Genomic DNA, 22,246 nt, shown 5'->3' with positions numbered 1-22,246 from the left:
TTTTCTCGTCGTATAAAAGCCAAATTTTACCTTCTGTCACTTTTTTTGTGTTAAGCAATTTAGCAGGAACAGAATGACATTTGAGTTTTGTTACAGTCGGGGCATTAAAGACAGCACAGTTTCCCTTATTTGAACTTTCCTATTTGATAAAAGATTGCCTTAAAATACCTGAGAAATTAAATACACACTGCTTGTCAGTGCTGGTTCAAAACTCAGCACTGAGGCACTAGAAATGATTTCAAAAATAGAAACATAAACGTCTCCCGGTGCATTTTTTAAATATCAAATGTGTAACTACAGCCAGTAGAGGTGGCAAAGCTTAAATTAAAACCAGCATGTTTCCAGCTGTTGTTTGTAGTGTGTTGTGTTTTAGCGTCTACAGAGGCTTTAAAGGTCAGTCAGCGTAGGCAGGGCTGTGATGATAGTTGTGTTTGGATATTCTGCTCAGAACTAACTTCTCTTTGTTTTAAAGCCTCTGGCTGTGTGTGTGTGTGTGTGTGTGTGTGTGTGTGTGTGTGTGTGTGTGTGTGTGTGTGTGTGTGTGTGTGTGTGTGTGTGTGTGTGTGTGAGAGAGACTTTCTTTGTGTCAGTGTGCAAATGTGCACCTACAGGTGTATGTGGCTTTGCTGTCATTCATGTAGGTTTGTGTGTGTCTGTATGTGTGTACGTGAAGAGGTCAGGATATTTTGTGCCTCCTCAGATGTGCCAGTGCGGTGTGTGATCTCCAGTTCAGCTCTTTCATGTCATTGTTCCCCCACTGCCTGTGCGCTCCCTGCATCCCGCTTGATCTCGGTCCCCCTCCACCCCCTCTGTCCAGCCGGCCTCCCGTCTCTCTCCCCCTTTCTTTCCCTCTATCTCGCTCTCACACCTTACGTGTCTCTTTGCTTCATTGTACCTCTTTCTTGCCTTGCTTTGCCAAGTGCTTACTCACAGTTGCCTGTTTGTTGCAGTTTTCTCTGTATTATTGTAGGGTCTTTACCTCATTATATAAAGCGCCTTGTGTCCTAAACAAAATAAAATCAGGATTAATGCCCAACCCCACTCCTTTTCCCCTCTCTTTTCTTTCTTTTTTTCCAGATCTGGGGATTTTACAAGCAAGGCTACAAATGTAAAGGTAAGAGAGGAGTCGTTCAGCTTTTGCTCGCTGTTTTCTGCACAAATAAACTTGTTCTAGCTACAAGGGTACAAGCTTCAAGGAATTAGTGCCTTTTTTTTGAAGCCATCGATTCCCATCTGTTGCACCTTCCACAGATTTTTGAGTGCTAAGTAAATGTCATCAAACATATCACACATTTAATTATATTCAAAGCCCTCTGCTTAAGCAGCTGGATAAACTCCATCACCGGAGAGCACACTATACACAATGGAGAATTATTTGCCCTTTCAGGCCTCCAAGTGGACCTGTGTTTGAGGAAGCTGGTTCATTTCACAAATGCACATACACAGAGGCCGGCTACCTTCTTAAACACATTTGCAGCTTGTCCACCCCCCCCTCTGTGGACATGCTGTTGGTGGTCCGTGCTGATGTTGTAAAGCAGAGTGATGATCTGCAGACGTTAAACTCTCTAAATAATTTGCAACAAATATGTTGCTCTCCAGATGTCAAGCAAAGGTTTGGACATGATGCCAGATCTAAAATGCAAATAAACCTAGTTTCCATCTGCTGTAGTCTTTTAAGGAGTGATTGGATACAGCTCAGACATCTGAGCGAGAAAGGTAGGGCAGATATTTCATAGATGGCGTTTCCCTGCTTTTTCTGTGTTGCATAAACTAAATTCCACGTCAGGTTTTTGCAAAGATTTCTCAGTCAGCCTTGCCTACACAGTTTGTTCAGTTACTAGCGTGAATATCTCATTATTTAGAAGAAGTTAAGTATTGTGTTAATGCAATGACAGCTTGAGAAACCTCACAGTAGTATTGTATTGTGTGCAGAGTCCTTGTGTATCGCAGGATGTAACGCTTTGTTGTTCTCTTGGAGCCTTGGAGGTCTAAGTAGGAGAACAAAAGGACACATGTGTTAACAAATACAGATATTTGTGTTTGAATTAGTGTAACAACTTTAAGGATTAGTAATTTCTTATTTTTCATGATGACGTCATGTTGACTAGGTCACGGCCATACCACCCTAAGCACAACCGATCTTGTCGGGCCTGGTTAGTACTTGGATGGGAGACTTGGATTAGTACTTCAGGAGAGGTAGAGCAGGTCATTTGCTAATCCGAAGGTTGGTGGTTCAATCACTAGCCGCTCCAGTCTACATGTCAAACATCCTCGGGGAAGATGTTAACACCAAGTTGCTCTCTGTTGTGTGACTGCTACATAGAAAAAGTGTAGCAAAAAGTGCTTGCGTGAATGAGGCAAGTTATGTAAGGAGCTTTAAATCTTTAGTATTTAGTATTTATTTATTTATTGTCATTGTCAAGAACAATGAAATTGCGTTTGGGGCTTCCATACAACCCAAAAAAAAGAAGAAAATAATAAATACCCCTTAAAACCCAAGTGTACATATTTAACCCAGTGTGACTCCAATGCAATAAGACAATCCTTAGCAATAATGTTCGTAGAAATTCAGACAAAGACCTGAGAAACATGACAAAATACAACAATGCAACCCATTCAATATTATTGTACTGTGAGATATGATATCAGATATGATAGTTATCTATTTAAGAAAGAGGGGGGGGGGGGGGGGGGCAGGAGGGGGAAGAGAATAAAGATATGATGCACCAATGCAGACCAGTTCATTGCTATTAAGAAGTTGGATATGGTTATTGTCCGTGAGAGGGGGGCAGAGAGTTCAGGAGCCTCACAGCCTGTGGATACAGGCTGTTGGCCAGTCTGGATGTTCTGGCCTGTATAGACCTGTACCTTCTCCCTGAGGGCAGCAGATGGAAAAGGTGGCGCGCAGGGTGATGTTGGTCCCGCAGGATACTGTGCACCCTCCTCAGACAGCGAGTGGGGAAGATATTACTGATCTCTGGCAGACTTGTTCCAATAATTCTGCCAGCTTCTTTCACCACCCGCTGGAGTGCTTGCTGATCGGCCTTGGTGCAGCTGGGGAACCACACTAGAAATCCATACGTCAGAACGCTGCTGATGGCACAGTTGTAGAAGTTCAACATCAGAGATCTGGGAATGTGTGCGCTCCGCAGTCTCCTCAGACTAACTTGTGTTTGTTGTTAAAATACAAAGACAAGCATGTGATTGCTTTAAAAAATAACACAAGCAGATCCACACAAAGAGATCGATGCATTTCTCTGTGTATACAGACACACATACACACCACTGACCCTCACACTCTCCCGTGTCCTCTCCACTCTACAGGAGTGCATTCTGTGAGCCTGACTGAGAGTTTTAGTTCTGGCTTGTTCCATTAATGAGACCAGGGGAAGTCAATGAGAGAGCCCCACAGCCATTCATCCCCATTACCATTGTTAGCCCAAACTCAGGGAGGTAGACAGACCGGCAGGCACATAATTGAAATGAATCACCCACTGCAGTGCAGTGCAGTGCAGGAGCGCTCTTGATGTGTGTGGGTTGTCTGGTGTGTGTAATGGGGTAGTAGATGTCAGCTACTGAGATTTGAATCAGAAACCTCTCACTGTCTGAACAGATGTGGGGCTGTGCTCATGCCAGCATTCTAACATCCATATCACAGAAACATCTTTGCTTCTTTCTATCTCTTTGACGTTTTAGCAGGTAGGCTTCTTTTTTTTTGCTTTAGACCTTAAGACTGCTCTAAGATCTCCTTGTTAAATTTGAATTGTCATCCCCCAGCTGCTTTGCTCACCATAGCATGAAGACTGGGAATAGTAGCAACATTTATAGCTTCATATACATTGGAAAGACATGAGAGTACATGAGAGTTTAAGCAAAGACTGATAGGTATGTGTCATTATTTGGGAACTGACGAATATCTGTGATAATTATTTTAGAATGAAAAATTCATAGTGAGTTAAAGAAATAAGCATTATAAAAAAATCCAGTATGATCAAAATTTGTTATATTGCCACTATGTAGGTTGTTACTGTTTTCTTCTCTTGATATGATGCTTATCTGCACACTTTATAGTTATTTAAAGTCAGGTGACTACCACCAGTGACAGTGAAGAAATGAACCAGGAAAGATTTCTGTTGCCGTGGATTCCAGTAACTCAGTTGCTTTCCTGCTGCCTTGCTGGGTGACCCATCACTCCTCTCCTTGTAGACTACCCACAGCTGACAGAGCTGTTGTCGGGCACAGTCGGTCTTACCGTGTGCATGTGCCAGTGTTCGCGTGTCTGTACAGCATGTCGAAGCACTTTACTGTCACCGTTAGCTCTCCCGTTTGCCCCGTTTCATCAGTTTGCACCCGTCCCTTTGTCTGACCCTTCTTCTCCACCTCCATCTTCCTCTCGCCCCTGGCCCTCTCATCCTTTCTTCCTGTCTCGCCTGCTCTCTCGCCGATTGTCCCTCCCTCCCTTCCAATCCCCCCGTCCTCTCCTCCTCTCCCGAAACCTGTCCCTGCCTCCATCTTTCTCCCATCGTGCGAACATTCCCACTGCAGCCTGCGGGGTCAACTGCCATAAGGCCTGCCGAAGCCGGCTGGCTGTTGAGTGCCGGAAGAGGACCAAGAGCATCAGCCATGAAGCGCCGCCAGCTCTCCAGGCCAGATCTTACAGCTTCCCTCCTCCTGCTAACACCCCACCCAGCCTGCAGAACACTGGTAAGATGCATCTACATGCAGCTAGCATCCCTCATGTTTCCAAGAGGATGATTGCTGAAATGGACCCCTACACATGTCTAAATACGTATTACATTAAAAATTAAAAAATGATTTGTGATTCCACTGATAACTGTCTTTTAACAAATTTCCCACGTGTGGGACTAATAAAGGTTATCTTATCTCTTATCTCTTATCTTATAACATTTCTGATCAATTTCAGCCTTTTTGGATAGAGCCAGCCCTCCTATTTCTAGTGTATATATATATACACATATATATATATCTATGGTCCTTATGCAACTACCTGCTGCTGGTTGTGGCCTACAGGCATAAGCAAAAAGCCCCCACAGAATAAGTGTATTTTTCAAGCATCGAGTTACTTGTTTTTAGAATCTTTGTTTCTCACAGGAATGAATACAGTACCAGCTAGCTTGATATGTGTACAGACCTTAAAGTTTGACCCCTCGTGCTGATAAAATAGAATCTCCCATCGCAGGCATCAAAGATAAACAAGTGTAGCCCGGAGGAATTTTGACTTCATGTCACCACTGCAACACCTCCACTTTTTGATGGGGGCTTTTGTCTTCCTTTGAGTGTATGGGGAGCTGACATTTGGAGTGTTTTCTTCCAACAATAGAGTGTAATTTGCAATGGAAATGTAAATGGTCCACCACAGTGAGGCTAGTGACTCATAAAGGCAGTGTTTTCATCAGACATTAGCAAAAGTGGCGCCCTGCCTGGCTCAATTCTGTATCAGTGCAAACCTGCTCCATCAGTGGGCAGCACAATGCTGCCAGACGAATGAATTGGGAATGGTAAATAGACAAAGGCCACACATTTCTGGATTTTAGGCGATGCTTTGCATTTCCAGATGGCTGACCAAACCGCCACTTATTTCTTTGCCCTCACCTTCTCTGTTCCCACTAGTAATTGCTGAGGAGGATATAGAGGCAGTGGAGGAAGGAGTATTTGATGTCCATCTATAACCAGGTGAGAGAGGTGCACTTTGACCGCTTATTTGCTGTTTAATAGATAATTGTTTTATATGTTTTTGCTGATTAGTTATGTTCCTAATTAATTAAATGAGTTCATAGCTTCCATTTTGACCTGGAAGAATTCTTGTTGTCTGTAAAGTCAGCAGGACCTGACACAGTCTGTCAGCTACCACAGTAATCATTAAAAGCCTGGCTATCAACCTGTAGCTCTTTCACAAATAACAAATTGTGTGGAATTAGTTAATTAGCTACAGAGTTGCTGGTCACCTTCAAACATGCGTACATATTTCCCAGTTTTCTAGCATAACTCATTTCTCTTCCTGTTAAAGCCACTTAACCCATGCAACCGCACAGAAAACACACCAGTGTGTTGCCGTTTAATCCCTTTCTGGCTTGAAACCTCAAATGAAAGTTCACTTCTCTTCTCAGCTTATTCCCACAGAAGTGAAACTAGTTTGAGTTTGACAAAAACGAAAAGTATCAGAGTGCATAAAAAAGGACCAGATATGGTATTGGAGATCATCCTGGAGATCTCTGTGAGAAGTAAACAAATATGTGGAGATTAATAATACTGAAATAATAATGATAATATTTACTCCTTTAAGGTCACTTAAAGGCGTTGCAGATGTAGTGCAATAAAATCGTGCACATTTCCACAGTATTTCACACCAAGTTACACACAGGGAATGTCAGACTCGTGCCTGATTTGCTTAGCTCGTGGTCTTCCCTTGAAGAGAGACAGTGCAATTATTCACCGTTACCACAGTTTCCCACAGCCTTTACACAGCATCGTCTGACTGTCAGTGTATGACAAATCTTTGCAGGAGTCTTGAACTGAAGAGCGGTTTTGATGAACAGGCCGGTGACAGATTTTGGCTCTTTTTTAGAATCCCTCCTACGGTCGGTGTTCGAGAAGCCAAATCAGCCCCTTTCGAGAGCGAGACGGAGAATGTGCTACAGTGTGTCAGATTTACAACCCGCAGCGCTGAGGAGAAATTGCACTGAACACGATCCAGGATACCTACATGCTGCCACACGGTGGACACACGCTGCAGCAGCACTCCTCTCTGCCCGACTCACAGGAATGTGACGACCAGTGGGAACCGAATGTCTCTGTATGATTTCTATGAAAAAAAAAGATGTGCATTTTGATTCTGTGTCGGCCACGAGTGTTACTGTAAAATACTTACTAAATACTTACTCTTTCGCTCTCTCTATATATCTATATCTATATATATTTAAAAGAAAATCCACAAAATTGTATTTTCTTGGTGAAATGTTCACGTCAGTGGAGTTTGTAAATTTGAGCACACTGCAGATTGGCGCAGTTGTCTTTTCTTTAAAACATAAAAGAGGTGCTGTTATTGCCAAGAATGGAAAGCTGCCACCCAGACTAAGCTACAGTCTCCTTTAAGTGGGAAGCTCAACTTTTTTCCCCCCCTCTCCTCTTGTTTGTTGTTTTGAAATACATTTCAGCGGACCAATAATAGGACCAATTTTGATGTCAGATAAAATATTTGTGGTGCCCGTCTGAAGTGCGATGACAACGGCAGCAAAGGAAACAGCTGAAAGAACCGTGGCGACGGCTGTAATTGGGATGGACTTTAATTAATGTTCTGTTCTTCGTCACGTTTACCTGAATATCAGTAACTATAGTTATTGCGGTTGGTGTTATTTTCAGTATAGAGTACTGTCTTGTACCATTGCAGTGACAGATGACCCATCCTCCTGCAGTACTGTGAATGTAGCAGAAACAGGAATGCTGCTGTCACATGAAGAAGCCCATTTTTCTTTCCCAGTAAATGCGTTGAGAGCATTAAAGAAAAAATAAATGAAATAATCAAAAGAACAAGATTAGAACTGGAGCCGTTTTTTATTTGACAGCAGCTTCTAAAAACATTTTCCTGAGAAGTTTCCATGCAAGTTGTATTTTCGCTGTTTATAATCTGCATGCTTCTTCCTTCTTCCTCGTATTCTCCTGACAGATATTTTTTTCTATTTTTAAATTTGTAATTTTTTTTTTTTTTACGTAGCACGCCAACTTTTCGTTTATTTAGCAAGTATGATGTCTTTAAATTCCACACAGAGGAAATGTTTCTGTCTCTTGGTGCCTGTGGAGAGATGACTTCAGACTTTGAGTGGCGTTTGCTTCAACTGCCAGTTTGTCGCTGAATGAGGCTCCTCAGTTTGCTGGTATTTATTTTTTTGGTAAAAAAACAAAGAAAAAAACGAATATGCCTGTCCTGTGCCACTCCTTGCCTGACGATTGGATGTTTGCTGTTATTCGGAACGATGTCATGCTATTCCTCGTGGTCTGTTTCTACATGATTCCTCAGTATTAAATGCAGCAGGCATCTTTCTAATATGTGTTCTTGTTATGAGATTCTGTGACTAATAATAATAATAATGATACTAACAGTAAAATTTGTCTTGCTTTAGTCCTCTTTTCACTTTGTATGCTGAATCAAAGGTGTATTCACATAAATCTTTCTCTTCTTTTACTTGAGCAGGGAACACTTTAAATTAAAGCAGCTGCTTTGATCTTAAAGATGGTTGATTTTACTTAAACTTTGTGCTGTTACTATAAATACAGATAATGTTTCATAATGAAAGCTGGCGATTTTGGTGAAGAAGAAATTCTTTTTTTTTTTTTAAATTGAACAATTGTGTCAAGTAAAACATCAAAGATATTCTTTCACAATTCATAAAAAGGGAGCTCTTTGTTCCCCTGTCTGAATCTGTCCATTCAAGATCAGCTTAGCTCAGTAAAACAGACAAAGAGGTTTAGCAGAGTGGAGGTGTAAAATCATTTAGTTAACACTAGCTGCAAACATGCTTAACTTCAGAACACGTTCTCACATTTAATACAAAACGGCCCAGTTTAATGTAGCATGTATGGCCTGCAGCACATTAAAATATCAATGCAACGTTTTTCTACGATTCCAAATTCAAGTATTTTCCAAGAGACAGTTTAACAGCAACTGAAAAAAGGTCTTTGAGATATTGCACCTATTATGGTCCTAGTTTTTTAATGTACTGCATAAACTGTTGGATATATACAATTAGGGTATATACAAGCAACCCATGTGACTCAAAAGCTTTATTTTCTACTCTTGACTCTGTGTGATGTCAGTGGATAACCCTAATAAGGTCATTTTTGGGCACACAGCTCGTTCTGTCAGTTGGCTAGGGAAAGGGTTGTGAGCTAAAGTCACTCGATTCACACTGATGGCCTGCACCACACCCCGGTGTGAGGTAAATAAGGATGAGCCATGGCTCATTTGACTGCCCAAGTCAAGTTTACAAATAAAAATATGGACCTGGAAATGAGCACAATAGGTCCTTTTTAACAAAACAGGATACTACTGTACTACTGTACATTTCATTCACCCTTCATGTGACCATGATCCAGTGCCCTCTGCTGCCTGTCCATTATAGGCATTAATAACCAGCCTCGGAGTCAGTGCCACATGTAATTATTCTCTGAGATGAAGTCAGTTGTGGTGTCTGATTGCACAGCCCTTGCTCCGTGTTTTCTGTAGACTTTCTGCAGCCACTGGCTCGGCTCATATCTCATCCCTCCTGTCATCATGCTGCTAAATGCTCTCATGAGGGACTGTGCCAAATAAAAATGAGCTGATGAATTGGAGAGGTGATGTGTTGATAACCTGGCCTTTTGACCTTGGTCTATCACGCACAAGAATAGTGTCACAAAAAGTATTTGCTGCCATCTGGATTTCTTTGACCTTTAAATATTTCACATCCTCCAAAAAAATCAAAATCAAAAAATGAGACAGAGATCATCCAGAAAAAAATAAAATGCATTTTTTGTATGATGATCTAATTTATTAAGCTATGTGAAAAAGTAATTGCCACCTAAACGTAATAACTGGTCGTGCCACCCTTGGCAGCAAGAACTGCAATCAAGCCCTTGCAGTAAGTGGCAATGAGTGTTTCACATCGCTGTGGAGGGATTTTGGCCCATGCTTCTTTGAAGAGTTGTTTTCATCCAGCCACACACACCACAAGCTTTTGAATGGCCAGTTTGGAGTTATGCTAAAACATCTCAATCAATTTCTTTGAGCCATTCACAGCTGGACTTGCTGGTGTGTTTCACTGCCCTGCTACACAACTCAGGTGTGCTTCAGGGAACAAATTGATGGTCACACATTCTCCTTTAGGATTTTTTGGTAGAGGGCCAAATTCATGGGTCCATCATGGTCCAGGTCCATCATGATCTCAGTCATGGTTCAGGTAATGAAGCAGCAAAGCAGCCCCACACCACCACAGCACTACCACCATGTTTGACTGTTGGTATGTTGCTCTTTTTGCCAAATGCTGTGTTAGTATTAGATCATTTTGACCCAATCTCTTTCTTACTGTCGAATCATGAACCCTGGAGGCCTGCAGTTCTTTAAATGTTGTTTTGCTTTTGTGACCTCTGGATGAGTTGTTGATGCGCTCTTGTATACGTTTACACTCCTGGGAAGGTTCACCACTATTACCAGTGCACTACATTTGCAGATAATGGCTCTAACTCTGGTTTATTGGAGTACCAAAGGCTTAGAAATGGCTCTTTAACCCTTTCCAGACTGGTTCTTGAGTTTCTTTAGATTGTGGCACGATGTCTTCGAACACATGTCGATCAATGACTGATACATTCAGCTACTGAAAAGCAGCTTTATGAGATCTTTTAGCCTTCTTCACTTTGTCAGACAGGTTCTATTTAAGTCATTTCTTGATTCAAACAGATCTAGCAATAATCAGGCTGGGGTGTGGCTAGTGGAAATAATATAATTTGTTTGATAGTCTGTAACATTTAAGCATGACAAGGGGCAAATACCGCCTTGTACTGTAGATGCATTCAAGTTTAAGCACATAACCGTGCTACTGTGATACATTCAGCTTCTGTAGCCACTTGTTCCACCAGCAAGAAGGTCCAATTAATGATATCCAAACCAAAAAAAGTGTTTGTACCCATTTTTTGTACCTTTAAACTAAAGCAATGAATGAAAATCCGAAAAAGAAAGGAGACTCAAAGCAAAATTCAACAGACCCCACACAAGCAAATAAATGACCTTGATAATGATGATAGTGGAACCATTGTTCAAACTTGACATTAGCACAATCTCCTCTTTAAAAATCACCCAGTGTCCCCCGTATTTGTGAGACTGTTTTTGCAAAGTCTCTACAACCGCTCATCAAAGTGTGTGTGTGTGTGGCCATCGCCGACTACAGCTCTCAAACATCTCTTTTAGCTCAGTGACTGATGCCTCCCATTCAGCTATTGAAAAGCCCTACCAGCAGCGCAGCTACTTAGCCAGGAGCCTGAGCAATATCGATCTACAAAGTCTGAAATGAGGGAAATGGAATACCACCACAGCTAATTGTATAGTAATGAAGGCAGGAGGGAAATAACCTCGTGCATTGTTCACGCTCTCACACTGTGACCTTGATTGCAAGGAAAAAAAAGACTCCAGGGCCTGAAAGCTAAAACACATTCTAGCTAAGACCCCCCCCCCAGCTGATGTTCAATTAGACAAAGATTCGACCCACAGCCCCCTGATAGACTATAGAGGCATATTTGTTCCTAGTTATTGGCATTTATTCGTTTCAGTTGCCAGAGATAAAAGATTATCATGTATGGAGAGAAGGATGTGGTGCAAAGAGTATCCACATGCAGTATTGATTTTTTTTTGCCTCTTTTGGGCAGCAGATCACTCTCAGATTTGCTCATGTAGGACTAATGAACAGATCATTGATTCCATGTCTGCTCATCAAAAACTGGGAATGCAGCCAAGCTGTGTGATTATTTGACGTCTGCTCGTCTCTTTGAGCCCCACAGTGACACCTGCATCTGCAGCGCCGTCCCCTTGTGCTGCACTGACTGCAAGCATCTGGAGCTGTTAACCTTCTGCCAAACCGGGGTCATGGCTGCTGTGTACCACTTGGTGGCAATGTTGAGCTATTGTAATCGAGCACGCAGCGATGTAGGGCTCTTAGCAGTGAGGTGGGAACCGTGCCAGTGATGTGACAAAAACAGAGCCACTGTCAGGGGTTCATGGTGAATCACAATGCAGCATCACAATGCAGATAACGGCGCTGGATTCCTCTGCCTTTTATATGTTTCGTCTCATAAAATGCAATAAAATGAAATAAAATAACATTTTTGAAACTGCCCAAGAAGATACATACTGTAAATAAAATAGACTTCTACTTCTTTATAAGCAGTCACTTATACTTGTATTTCTTATTCACCTGCACACAGACAAGCAATAAATAAATAAATAAAATACCCTCAGAACCGTTTCAGCAGACACATGCTAGCGGTGTTTAATATGTTTTCACCCCACAGCTTGCAGGTGTCTCTGCAGAGAAAAACGAGTGAGTACATGTGTTTTATTCAAAGAAACCACGTATGTATTAAAATCGCATCCACAGATGTCCCTCGCTCAAAGTAATCTTTAAAGTCAAACAGCATAAATGAAGTTGATGCCAAGTAAAGCAAGTCAAATAGGTTCCAGCGAAAGCGCCTCGAGCGCCTGAGCGCTGCTTATCTGGCTCTGTCGACATTTTTTAAAAAGCAGCCGGGCAAACAGTCTCAAAGTCGAAGCGGCTCAGTCAGGCTGCAGCCTTAATTGCATTAAGATCATTGCTGACTCTGGTGAAGCACTGGGCACTGTAGGGGGTTGGAATCCTCATTAGAGGAGAATCAGTTATGATGAATATTGCTTTAAGAAAATTTGACTTTCTCCAGAGAGACCCAGTGGGATGTGGCCAGGACCTGGTGTAACTTTAAAAGAATTAGAGAAACACTTCTAATGTCTGGTTCATCTCTGCAGTTTCAATACTCTCAAGGCTTTTTTTTTTTTTGAGAAGAGAAGAAGACAGCCAAGTAGCCAAGGTTATGCTATGTACTCAAATGCTATGTAAAATCAGCCTCAGCTGTCTCAAGACGTAAGATGAGAGACCAACTGAATCCTTAACCAAAGGGCTATGGACAAATATCAAGCTACCTGTAAACAAGGAGTCATTCCGAATGAGAAACCTGACAACCTTTCACCTCTTCTCCCATTCTTGCTGGGAGAAGTCTCATTTAGCCATTGCTGATACCAAATCATGTTACTGCGGCTTTGAGGATTGACACCAAATCAATAGCATTGCATCTGCAGTGGGGGACGCCTCGCATATTTAATATTCCTAAAGTGGCGGTACAGGGAGGAGGAGGAGAGGCAGGGAAGCACACCTCAGCAGCAAACCTGTTTTGACTGATAGACCCGCAGATTGTATCTCGTGACCCTGGCATCACCGACAGCGGAGCATCTGAGACTTATCTATGTATAACCTGAACAGCCGGGTCACCGTTGTTGCTAAGGGACCCCTAAAAAAAACAACTGAAGGAACGACAACAAGCTTATCCCTGGATGTACTTTACAGTCCCCATGCCTTTCATTCCCATGGTGTTTTTGAAGATTATAAGCAGCACTTTAGCGCATCTACCATTCCTGCTTTGAGGTATTCATGAAAGCACAGATATGATAGGCTATAAAAGTATGCATGCATAAATGGCTGCAATAAAGACCTGCCTCTAAATGCAGGCTATCATCGCTCTGAAAGGTGAGTTATATTTCATCAGTGAAAGCATGAAATAGTCTGCTTTCAGCCCAGAGCACCTCAGCAGTCCTGTGATTTCTACCCTTTGTAGCTCTTTGTCCTTCTGTCATTTATTCATTTGTGTGGTGTTGCTTATCTGTGTGGTGGAGGTTACTCAGTTGATTTATACCTGGAGGACATGAATTTAGTATTTATTATCCTTGGTTATCCTTTGAATAAAAGTGTTTGCTTTCTTTCTTTCTTTTTCTTTTTTTTAATTTAACAAAACGCCAAGAATAATGACACGGAGATCTCAGAGTGTTGTTAATACTTCAATTAAACATTTATTCATACATTATATCCAAATGACACGCTGCAGAGCTTTGCTGTCTGAGTAGATGTCAGTTGTGGCTAAGACTGCTAAAAAGGAGTCATTCGTGGACATTTCTGACCACAACGTTTCTTCTCATTAGGCATAAATTTGTAGATTATTCATTTAATTGATTCATTTCCAGAATAAACTGATTAATGGTAGACTTTTACCGCTCCAGCTCCACAGTGTGAGATCTAAAATCATATCATATCTTGGATGGGTTCCTACTGCCCTCCACAGTCAGCTCAAAAAGTTCAATTAAATAAAACCCAACGGAAAATGAATCCTGGATTATTTAGCAGGAGAATTAGTTGCTCAGTGATGTACACTGTTTCATTTCAGTGTCCTTTTGCACCTAATATGTCCTGGAAAATGGCCAATTTAAACATATCTCTTATTGTGATGCTGCCTGGTTGCAGCCGCTCACAACTATAACCAGAATGTCATCTTTCTATCAGGAGGAATAGCCTCCTGTATCTACAAAACCATCAATCTGAAAAAGTTGTTATTTCAGACTTGGGTATTCTAGGTAGATTCCCAGGTAATCTGAGGATTGGTAGATTGCGGCAAATGTGGTCTTGAAAGGAAAAACTCGAGCCTTGCTAAGGTTTCTGGCTGCTATAGCGACGGGCTGCTTTTTGGCAAACCACCAGATGACTCAGGAAAAGGATGCAGAGCCTTGCCAAGGCTGTTCTCAGCAGGAGACAAGAACTACTGAACCCAGCTGAAGATATAGTCAGGTAGAGGAAAGAAAAAAATCTGTAGACTTCCTAACACAACTCCCACACACCGCAAAAGAGGCATCATTAGAGATCTTGTTGGATACAATCTCCATCTCTTTTTCAGAGACCACGGAGGCAGTGGCAGTAGGTAATGGCAAATGGGTAGTATCTGACAACAAGACTGTTTAATAAAAAGAACAAAATGATCTTTCCTAGCAGGATATCTGGACTGTCCCTGAGGGATATCTCAGAATAGAACAGTCAGCAGTTGAGGTGATTTGGGAAAATGATTGACTTTCTCCTGCTTCCCTGCTGAAGTGTGGTCAGAGCCTTGAGCAGACCTGGAGCACACTAGAGGGATTACATATCTGGGTTGGCTTGGAAACCCCTTGCGATGCCCCAGGAAGAGCTAGAGGATGTGAAGAAGGATTTCTTAGCTTCCTTTCTCAGCCTTCTGCCACTGAGACCTAGAATATGAATAGAGAGGAAAGGGATAAAAGGATGAGCGCTCAGTTTCCCCTTCCATTTAGTACGTTTGCTTCCAATAACTGTAATTGTCGTCACCATTACGTGGCATCCTATTCCTCTCCTACGTCACTTTATTCACTTTTGCGGAAGCAAGGCATTGTCTCCTTTGTGGCTCTGAGGCAAACACATGCGTTCTGCCCAAAATAGTTGCTTTGTCTCAGTCTGTTCAGTTGCATAACCCACCTTGACAGCGGGCACAGAATGGGAAAACAGTGGAACTAATATACGTATCATAATGCCTCAGTTTTGAGCTGGGAGCACTCATAAGTTATTCACAGAATCTTTCTTTCTCCAGTTTTTTCTTCGCTGATCAAATCAAGCTGATGACAAAAATACTCCTAGATGTGCAGCAACAAAGAGGAACACAAGGGTCTGTAGGAAAAACGTGGAGGGGCAACAGGGCATTTTGGGACAGAGCATCATCCTAGGCCAATAATCTAAGGGTTATGAGGCTGTTGAAGGCCTAGAAAGTCTTCTAAAGACATTATTGTCATTGTGGTCAGAGGAGCATGCGAAGGATTTACAAGCCCATAAGAGACAACGATTTGCCAAAAACCTTCCAGGTTTTTTATGAGAAAATGCCCAAGAGGCATGTAAAGCCCACCATTATTAAAGGCCACTTAAGCTGCATTTATGATGCCTAACAGCATTTGCAGATGGGTATAGGCTTAACCTTGCTTCATGAGGTTTATGAGGTTTAAGGTTCATAAGTAGAAATCCTTTGGATGCAATGAGGAAGCATACCGTTCTTGTGTTTAAGAGTGATGCTTTCAAATGCGTTGAGTAGTTCCTAGCTATTGGACGCCTTTGGGCTAATTTTGCCAACATGTTGGTAGATTTTCATTTGTTTTTATGAGACCAGTCATTTTTGTTGGCAGCTGGAGCATATCCCAGCATGTGGCTGCAAGCAGGTAAACACCCTGCAGGGGTTGCCAATATAGTTTAACACCAATATACAGTAGAAAACCCTGACAAGGGATCCCTGACCTGGGGAGTTGATTCTGCTCAGAGCCCCTGCTCTCCCAGGCATGAAAGCTGAATCTACAGTATGTGACTGTGCAGTCAGCCAAGCCCACTGGCCTTGTGGCTAGGCCAGGCCTATCTCACTCTCTTTCTCCTGCTCTATTCATTTTTCCTTTGCTCTCATTCCACTCTCATAGCTTTGGTTTTAATTGCTTTGAAGCTGAGTGCTCACCTCAGGGAGCTCAACAGGATGTTTTACAGAGCTTTGGGGAGACTGACTATTAATAAATAATACCTCCCCTCTGTCCTCTTTCTTCACATCGCAGTCGACACTACACATTGCACACTGCAGTGAGATGAAGAGGAGCATGGCAGAGGGGTAACAACAGGTTGTGGTAACCTACAGTATTCTCTTGCTAAGGTTTAGGAGGCTGAACAGGTTAAAGGGGAAAAAATGAAATATTTCCCTTTTCTGCATTGCTATTAGCTACAATCTCAGTGTTCAATTTACAACATATGTGGATTCATTAAACGCACCTTTATCAGGTCTCATATTTAAACTTACCTTGTTTATTGAATATCTTAAAGTGGAGGACTGTGTTTTAACCTTGTGTTGCCAGTTAATAGATCCAGCACTCTAAGGGAGTAGGCATAATCGTACTTTCTTTATTGAACCATGATAATAATAATAATAATAATAATAATAATAATAATAATAATAATAATAATAATAATAATAATAATGATGATATATTTGTTTAAAAAAGTACAAATTTATCATTTGGCATGAAAAAAAGCACACACACGTACATCCAGCGTCTTCAGGTCTTACAAGCTTTCTTGCTACAAAGAGCTTTGGGGTTTTGCTTTGTTGTTCCACTGCAAGACAAGATGCACACCTTGGCTTTATAGTGTGCTTTCATAGCTGTATTGACCTTATAACTGAGCTAAACGCCAAAGAAACAATGATTCCCAAATGGCTTCACTAAAAGCTTGCCCATCCAGCGTCGTTCACTTGCACCCAAAGGGTAAGTCTTGACCTCCTCTTAAAGGAAACATCAAGAACTGTGATAATGTCATTGAAACAGCTTTTGTTCATGAGCCTGCATATCTTGACCCACTTTTTTTTGTTTTTTTGTTTTGTGCTTTATTTGCTACCGGTGGGATGAGATGGCTCACTTTATTTTCAGAACAAAGTGGAGTTGGCATACTTGAACAAGACATACTGTATATCTGAGTTTAGAAAAAAGTTCATTTTTGTGCTGGAAACAGATAAAATTATCTGCGTTTACACTTAAGAAGTCAACTCAAACTAAAGATTGAATATTTTTTGCAACACAAAAGCAACTCACATTAAAAACAGGCCAAAAAGTGAAGCGCATATGTCTTAATGTCAAAAAAACATACATCTGTCGGGAGAAGCCAAAGAGATAAATACTGTAATGTAATGCACTGACTCACAAACTATCCACATCCAGAGATGTTCCTTATCCTCCCTTTGTACTACCGTGTGGATATATGGGAGTTAGTTTAATGAAGACTTATGTACACCACTGGAGCCCACCTTGAATGTGCGGACCTGTTCCCCTGCTCCAGTTTCGCTCCCTGGGCTATGTGACTAATTAGATGCTCTAATGCATCATGATGGAAGGGGGAGATATTGGAGTTTAAAAAGGGAGGGGCCATGTGAGATTGATCTGGTCCTAAATGATAGAGGAATTGATCATGCCTGCACGTGGTGGAGGGAGCATAACATTCCCTAATGAGGAAGAATAGCCATTAGTGACAGAGTTAACAGATATGTGGGCAATCTCTCACGCTGATTAAAAAGGCTTATGAGCGGCTTGATGCGTTTGTCCTCCATATTCAGTGGGAACAAGGGGGGAAGGGAAAGACATGAAAAAGATGAGTCACAGATGAAGTCAGCAGTTAACCTCAGATTCTTTTCTAACCTATGGGATTTTACAAGCACGTATTACATATTAGATCCCTGATTTAAAACAATGGCTGCTGATCTCTATGTAAAAAAAAAAAAAGCATGCTGATGAAATGGCTTGCTAGTAATGAATACAAGGAGCCCAAGGATTCACTGGGTAGATATGTAGCATAGGCAGACTCTGGGTGTATATACACAGAGGGCCCACAACACTGAAACCACTGTCAGGTGAAGTGGATAAGATTGATTGTCTCATTCAAATGCATTGTTCTGCTTGGAAACTTTGGACTGTGCTGCTCATGTGGAGACTGCCCACCTAAACATTGATGCAGATCAAGTACACTCCCCAGTGGCAATGATGGTCCCCAGTGGCAGCTGTCTCTAACAGCAGGACAATGTGCCCCACCACTCTGCAAAATCAGAGCCCCGGGCGCTGACGCAGCCTTCAAACTGCCCGCATAAATGGAAAGTGATAGAACAAGCCAGACACTCAGAGGCCCCACATTGGATGCTATTTGAGACACAAAGTTCTGCTGGTAGAGTCTTGGTGCCAGACTCCACTAGAAGTCCATGGACACTACGTTCTGGGCTAAATCTGATTGACCAGTCTTTGGTGCAAAAGTGAACGGTGAAAAGTTGTCAGCTGATTAAATTGAATATAAAATATTTAGTGCATGAATAATGCTTTTTTTCTTCCTTGGTCTCCTTTGCTCTGGATGTCTGGAGCCTTGATCTCCATACCTGCTTCATGCCCTGGTGGACGGGGAATTTGTCATTTCAATATCTCTAATTATATTTCTCATTTGTTGCACAGAATCTCATGAGAAATCTCATGCAATGTTTGATATTCAACAGGTTTTGCTTTGAATCTGCAGGTTGAGTCTTTTCATTTTTCAGCCTCATTTAGATATAAAGGGAACGTCTCTATGAACATATTTTCAATGACTTGAGAAGATTGCCCCACCAAACATGCCCACAGCATGCAAATCCTATCAAACAAGCTAGTCACTGGAGTTGGAGAAAATGAAGTATATCAGTATATTCAGTTTAACTTATATTTTACTGAGGTTTTGAATCAGTAGTCTATGGTTTCATGTTTTCCACAGCAGTCACTTTTCTCTGTGTAGTGTTTTCTAATTTGAAAAATATGCAAGCTAACCCAATAGTGGGTAGGTGTGGGCGAACTGTGAAGCTGTCTGGGCAGATCAAACCCACACTCATTCCTTACACAGGCTCAAGTGGAAGTGAAACGTCAAAACTGCAATGGGCCCCACGTGGACTAGCTTGCTTTGGCCCCACATGGGTTGTTCTCTGGATAAGCCCACTGTGGGGTCCCCCACCAAATTCCCTCTTGGGAAAGAGGAGGGCCCAAAAAACCCAAAAACAAAGCTAGCCTACAAGGAGCCCCACATGTGTTCTCCCGTGTTCATTTCCATAGTGGATTTAACCATACAAAACCAAAAGCACAAAACTGCTGTCAGCCCTATACGAGTACATCTAACTAACCCACGTGTTTGGTTTGTCCCACCCAGAAAGTCCCACAGATTACCCACAGCTGACCACTGTGGGCTTAAACATTTGCCAAAAACATGTCAGACGTCTTTGCAACAGGTTTTGGGTGGGTGGGCAATATCTATAAGATGAGTTGCTATTAAAAATGCAATATTGTGATCAAAATTGATTTTAACTGTGTTTTTAAAAATATGTTGGCAATCTTTGTCACAAACTAAATGGTGATGACCTCTTATCTAACCTCCCTTTGTTGTGATATGTATCTTGCCTGACAACCCACCAGAGTCGCATACTCCAGGCGCAGTAATGTGCGAAAGGGTTGTTGTCAGGACACTGTTTTCACATAGCCCTACACAACAGACACAAATGAATACATGCACTGATCCCTGTGATCCCTGTGCCCTTTCTCTCTAATGTCAGCAGACCAACCTGCAACATTCGCACTTCTGAGCAAATTTAGAAGTTGTTTGCAGAGATAAACCAACTTCCAGCTTCAAAATGTGTGTTACCTCTCTTCTCTGTTTACTCCTGTTTAGGTTTAATGCTTTGATGGGGTCAAATAACTGCAGACTGTTCTCAGTAAATGCATTACATTTGATTTTAAAGGGGGGAAATTTAATTTAAAGGGGTTTAAATTTACATCTGATATTGTCCCAAGCTGAGACCTCCACCCTAAGTTGCCCATGTAAACAAGATTGATGCCTTAGACAAATCCACACACATAAACACACATGCACACCCAGGAAAATCAATGGAATGCTGTTAGCATTTATATGGCTTTTACTTGAATATCACTAAGAGGGAGCCTGCAAGCGATAGAAACAAAATAAAAAAAAAGGATTGTTAGCAATGCTGTCCACTGGACGCAGTCCATAAAACACCACTCCAGACTAAATGGTTGTGTTTTAACACACAGATTCATGGCATTCATAAATGTTTAGTGTCACTTTTAACCTGGGTAATTTCAAGATTTATCCACTGTTTATTTATGGGCACTTTCTTTCTGTCACAACTGAAGACACTGATTGGAATAATAATAATGCAAGATATTGAATCTGGATTTTCTAGGTTAACATTTCTTTTTCCAATGTGAACGCTGCTTAAACAGACAGCTTGCATGATAAACTGCCTATGGACTGTACCTGATATCCCTGTTACACCCACTCCATGACATGTTGGTCAGTCATAGGAGCTCGTTCAGTGAGAGACTGAGATTACCGAAAAGCACCACTGAACGACACAGGAAATCATTCCTGCCTGTGGCCATCTCCCTGTACAACGCATCCACTTAACACACTGTTTGCTGCTACAGCTACACATGTTTCTTTTCCAAATATTTATTTATAAGTGACTTATGTATGTATGTATGTATATATATGTATATATTGTACTATTCTTAGTTAGCGTATTGTCTGTCTTGTCTTAATGTTGGTTTAAAATGGAGCACTGTAACAAAAAATAATTTCCCCCAGGGATCAATAAAGTATTCTGATTCTGGTTCTGATTCTGATTCTGATACAGGCCAAATTTAGATCCCAGGTATCCATTTCCCTTTCTCCCCCACCTGTCTATGGAACAGTAAGACACCCCGACTGAAATCTGGGGGAAGAAGGGAGGAGAAATGGTGCAAAAAAAAAAAAAATGCAAGGGGAAGAGAGGAGGCTGAGAATAAAACTGAAACCTAATCTATAACTATTGGGGGTAATCTTTTGATTTCAGCAATTTTCCCTCTACAGCTGAATCAAAAAGGTCTATTTGCATTTTTTAACAGATGAGGTTTTAATTTCCACAGTTCTGTGGATTACCTCAATTCAAAGCACCCTGTCAGAAAATGAAAGATCTCTATCTTTACTCTTCAGTCTCCTCCCTTCCTCTCCTGCTGTTTTTGTATATACATGTGGATGACAAAAATCTAAAATAAAAACCCCTAAACTAAATATGGTATTTTTTGCATAATGTAATCCTTCACACTCCTATCCTATACATAGATACATATACATTTGATAATTGAAGTCGCTCCTGTCTTTTGGTTAAAATTGTTGTTCTCCTGCAAGGGACACTTTTATCATAAAGGCATCAGTTTGATGTGATGCGCAAAGACAACAAACATTATTCCTAGGAGGATTTTCGCTCTTTTAAACAATAAGCTCTGGTTTTAAGAACAGCGAGAGTCTCAAGTTGCTCCGTACAGAGGGACAGGTGGAGGCTGGGGAGGCAACGGCAGCCGAAAAGCAATTAACATTCACAAATAGCGCTAGGGAAGCTATCTGCAGAGGTTACACTGGTGCTGAATGTCACCTACTGCCTGGGCCCAATTCCTTCATTCAACCCTCTCGTAAGGGCAGACACTCTTAAATACATATTTGCATACAAATGCAGTGATTAACCCTCTAAGTGCATTAGCGCTGCTGCTTCTTGGAGTCACAGTAGTAATATCCCGCTCACTATTTGTCTATGTGTACTTGAAATGAGGTGGAATCGTGAGCGTTTATTGACTTTGTTGAACTGACTTCCATTGGATTCCTGTGGGTGTTTTGTCTTGGATTTCTGAAATACCTTATTCCCTTTCCATGCGGCTAAATCACAGCTTTAGTTTGCAGTTGCCATTATGACTGTGCTGTGTTTGATTTGGGGAATGTATCTCCTTATTGTGTCCTATAAAGCAAGAAAGCAGTGAAGCACAAAAGTTAAATGATCCCAGCTTGAGGGAGCTGTGTCATTACAAAGCAATGCTAATAGGATACAGTATGTAAAGTATATATAAAGAACAGAATAAAGACATGCATTCATTAAGTCATTGTAGCATTCTAATTGGAAAAAACTGCAGAAGAGCTTCCTCAAAATAAAGCAAGAGAGCAAAACATTTCTTGCTGCTTTGTAAGCTTTGTTCTTTTTTGCAGCAGATGAACACTGACATTCT

The 22,246-nt window shown here is 41.5% G+C and overlaps 1 protein-coding gene and 1 long non-coding RNA gene across 3 annotated transcripts in view; one reads left to right on the top strand and one right to left on the bottom strand.

Annotated features, from left to right (window-relative positions):
• LOC308396481 (RAS guanyl-releasing protein 2-like) overlaps positions 1 to 7,578 on the top strand; it is a 39,756-nt gene extending 32,178 nt beyond the window's left edge. For both annotated transcript variants that reach the window (XM_080881813.1, XM_080881812.1), the window contains exons 14-17: positions 1,078 to 1,114; positions 4,546 to 4,704; positions 5,632 to 5,694; positions 6,587 to 7,578. In XM_080881813.1, coding sequence (XP_080737939.1) covers positions 1,078 to 1,114; positions 4,546 to 4,704; positions 5,632 to 5,690 — 255 coding nt within the window. In that variant the 3' untranslated portion in view covers positions 5,691 to 5,694; positions 6,587 to 7,578. The remainder of the gene's footprint in view (positions 1 to 1,077; positions 1,115 to 4,545; positions 4,705 to 5,631; positions 5,695 to 6,586) is intronic.
• LOC308395676 overlaps positions 1 to 22,246 on the bottom strand; it is a 382,280-nt gene that overhangs the window by 134,987 nt on the left and 225,047 nt on the right. The window lies entirely within an intron of this gene.

The sequence above is a fragment of the Rhamphochromis sp. 'chilingali' genome (assembly GCF_963969265.1).
Source record: "Rhamphochromis sp. 'chilingali' genome assembly, chromosome: 1".
NCBI lineage: Eukaryota > Metazoa > Chordata > Actinopteri > Cichliformes > Cichlidae > Rhamphochromis > Rhamphochromis sp. 'chilingali'.
The sequence above is the reverse complement of the archived record's forward strand: the minus strand, read 5'-3'. Positions and strand labels throughout refer to the sequence as shown.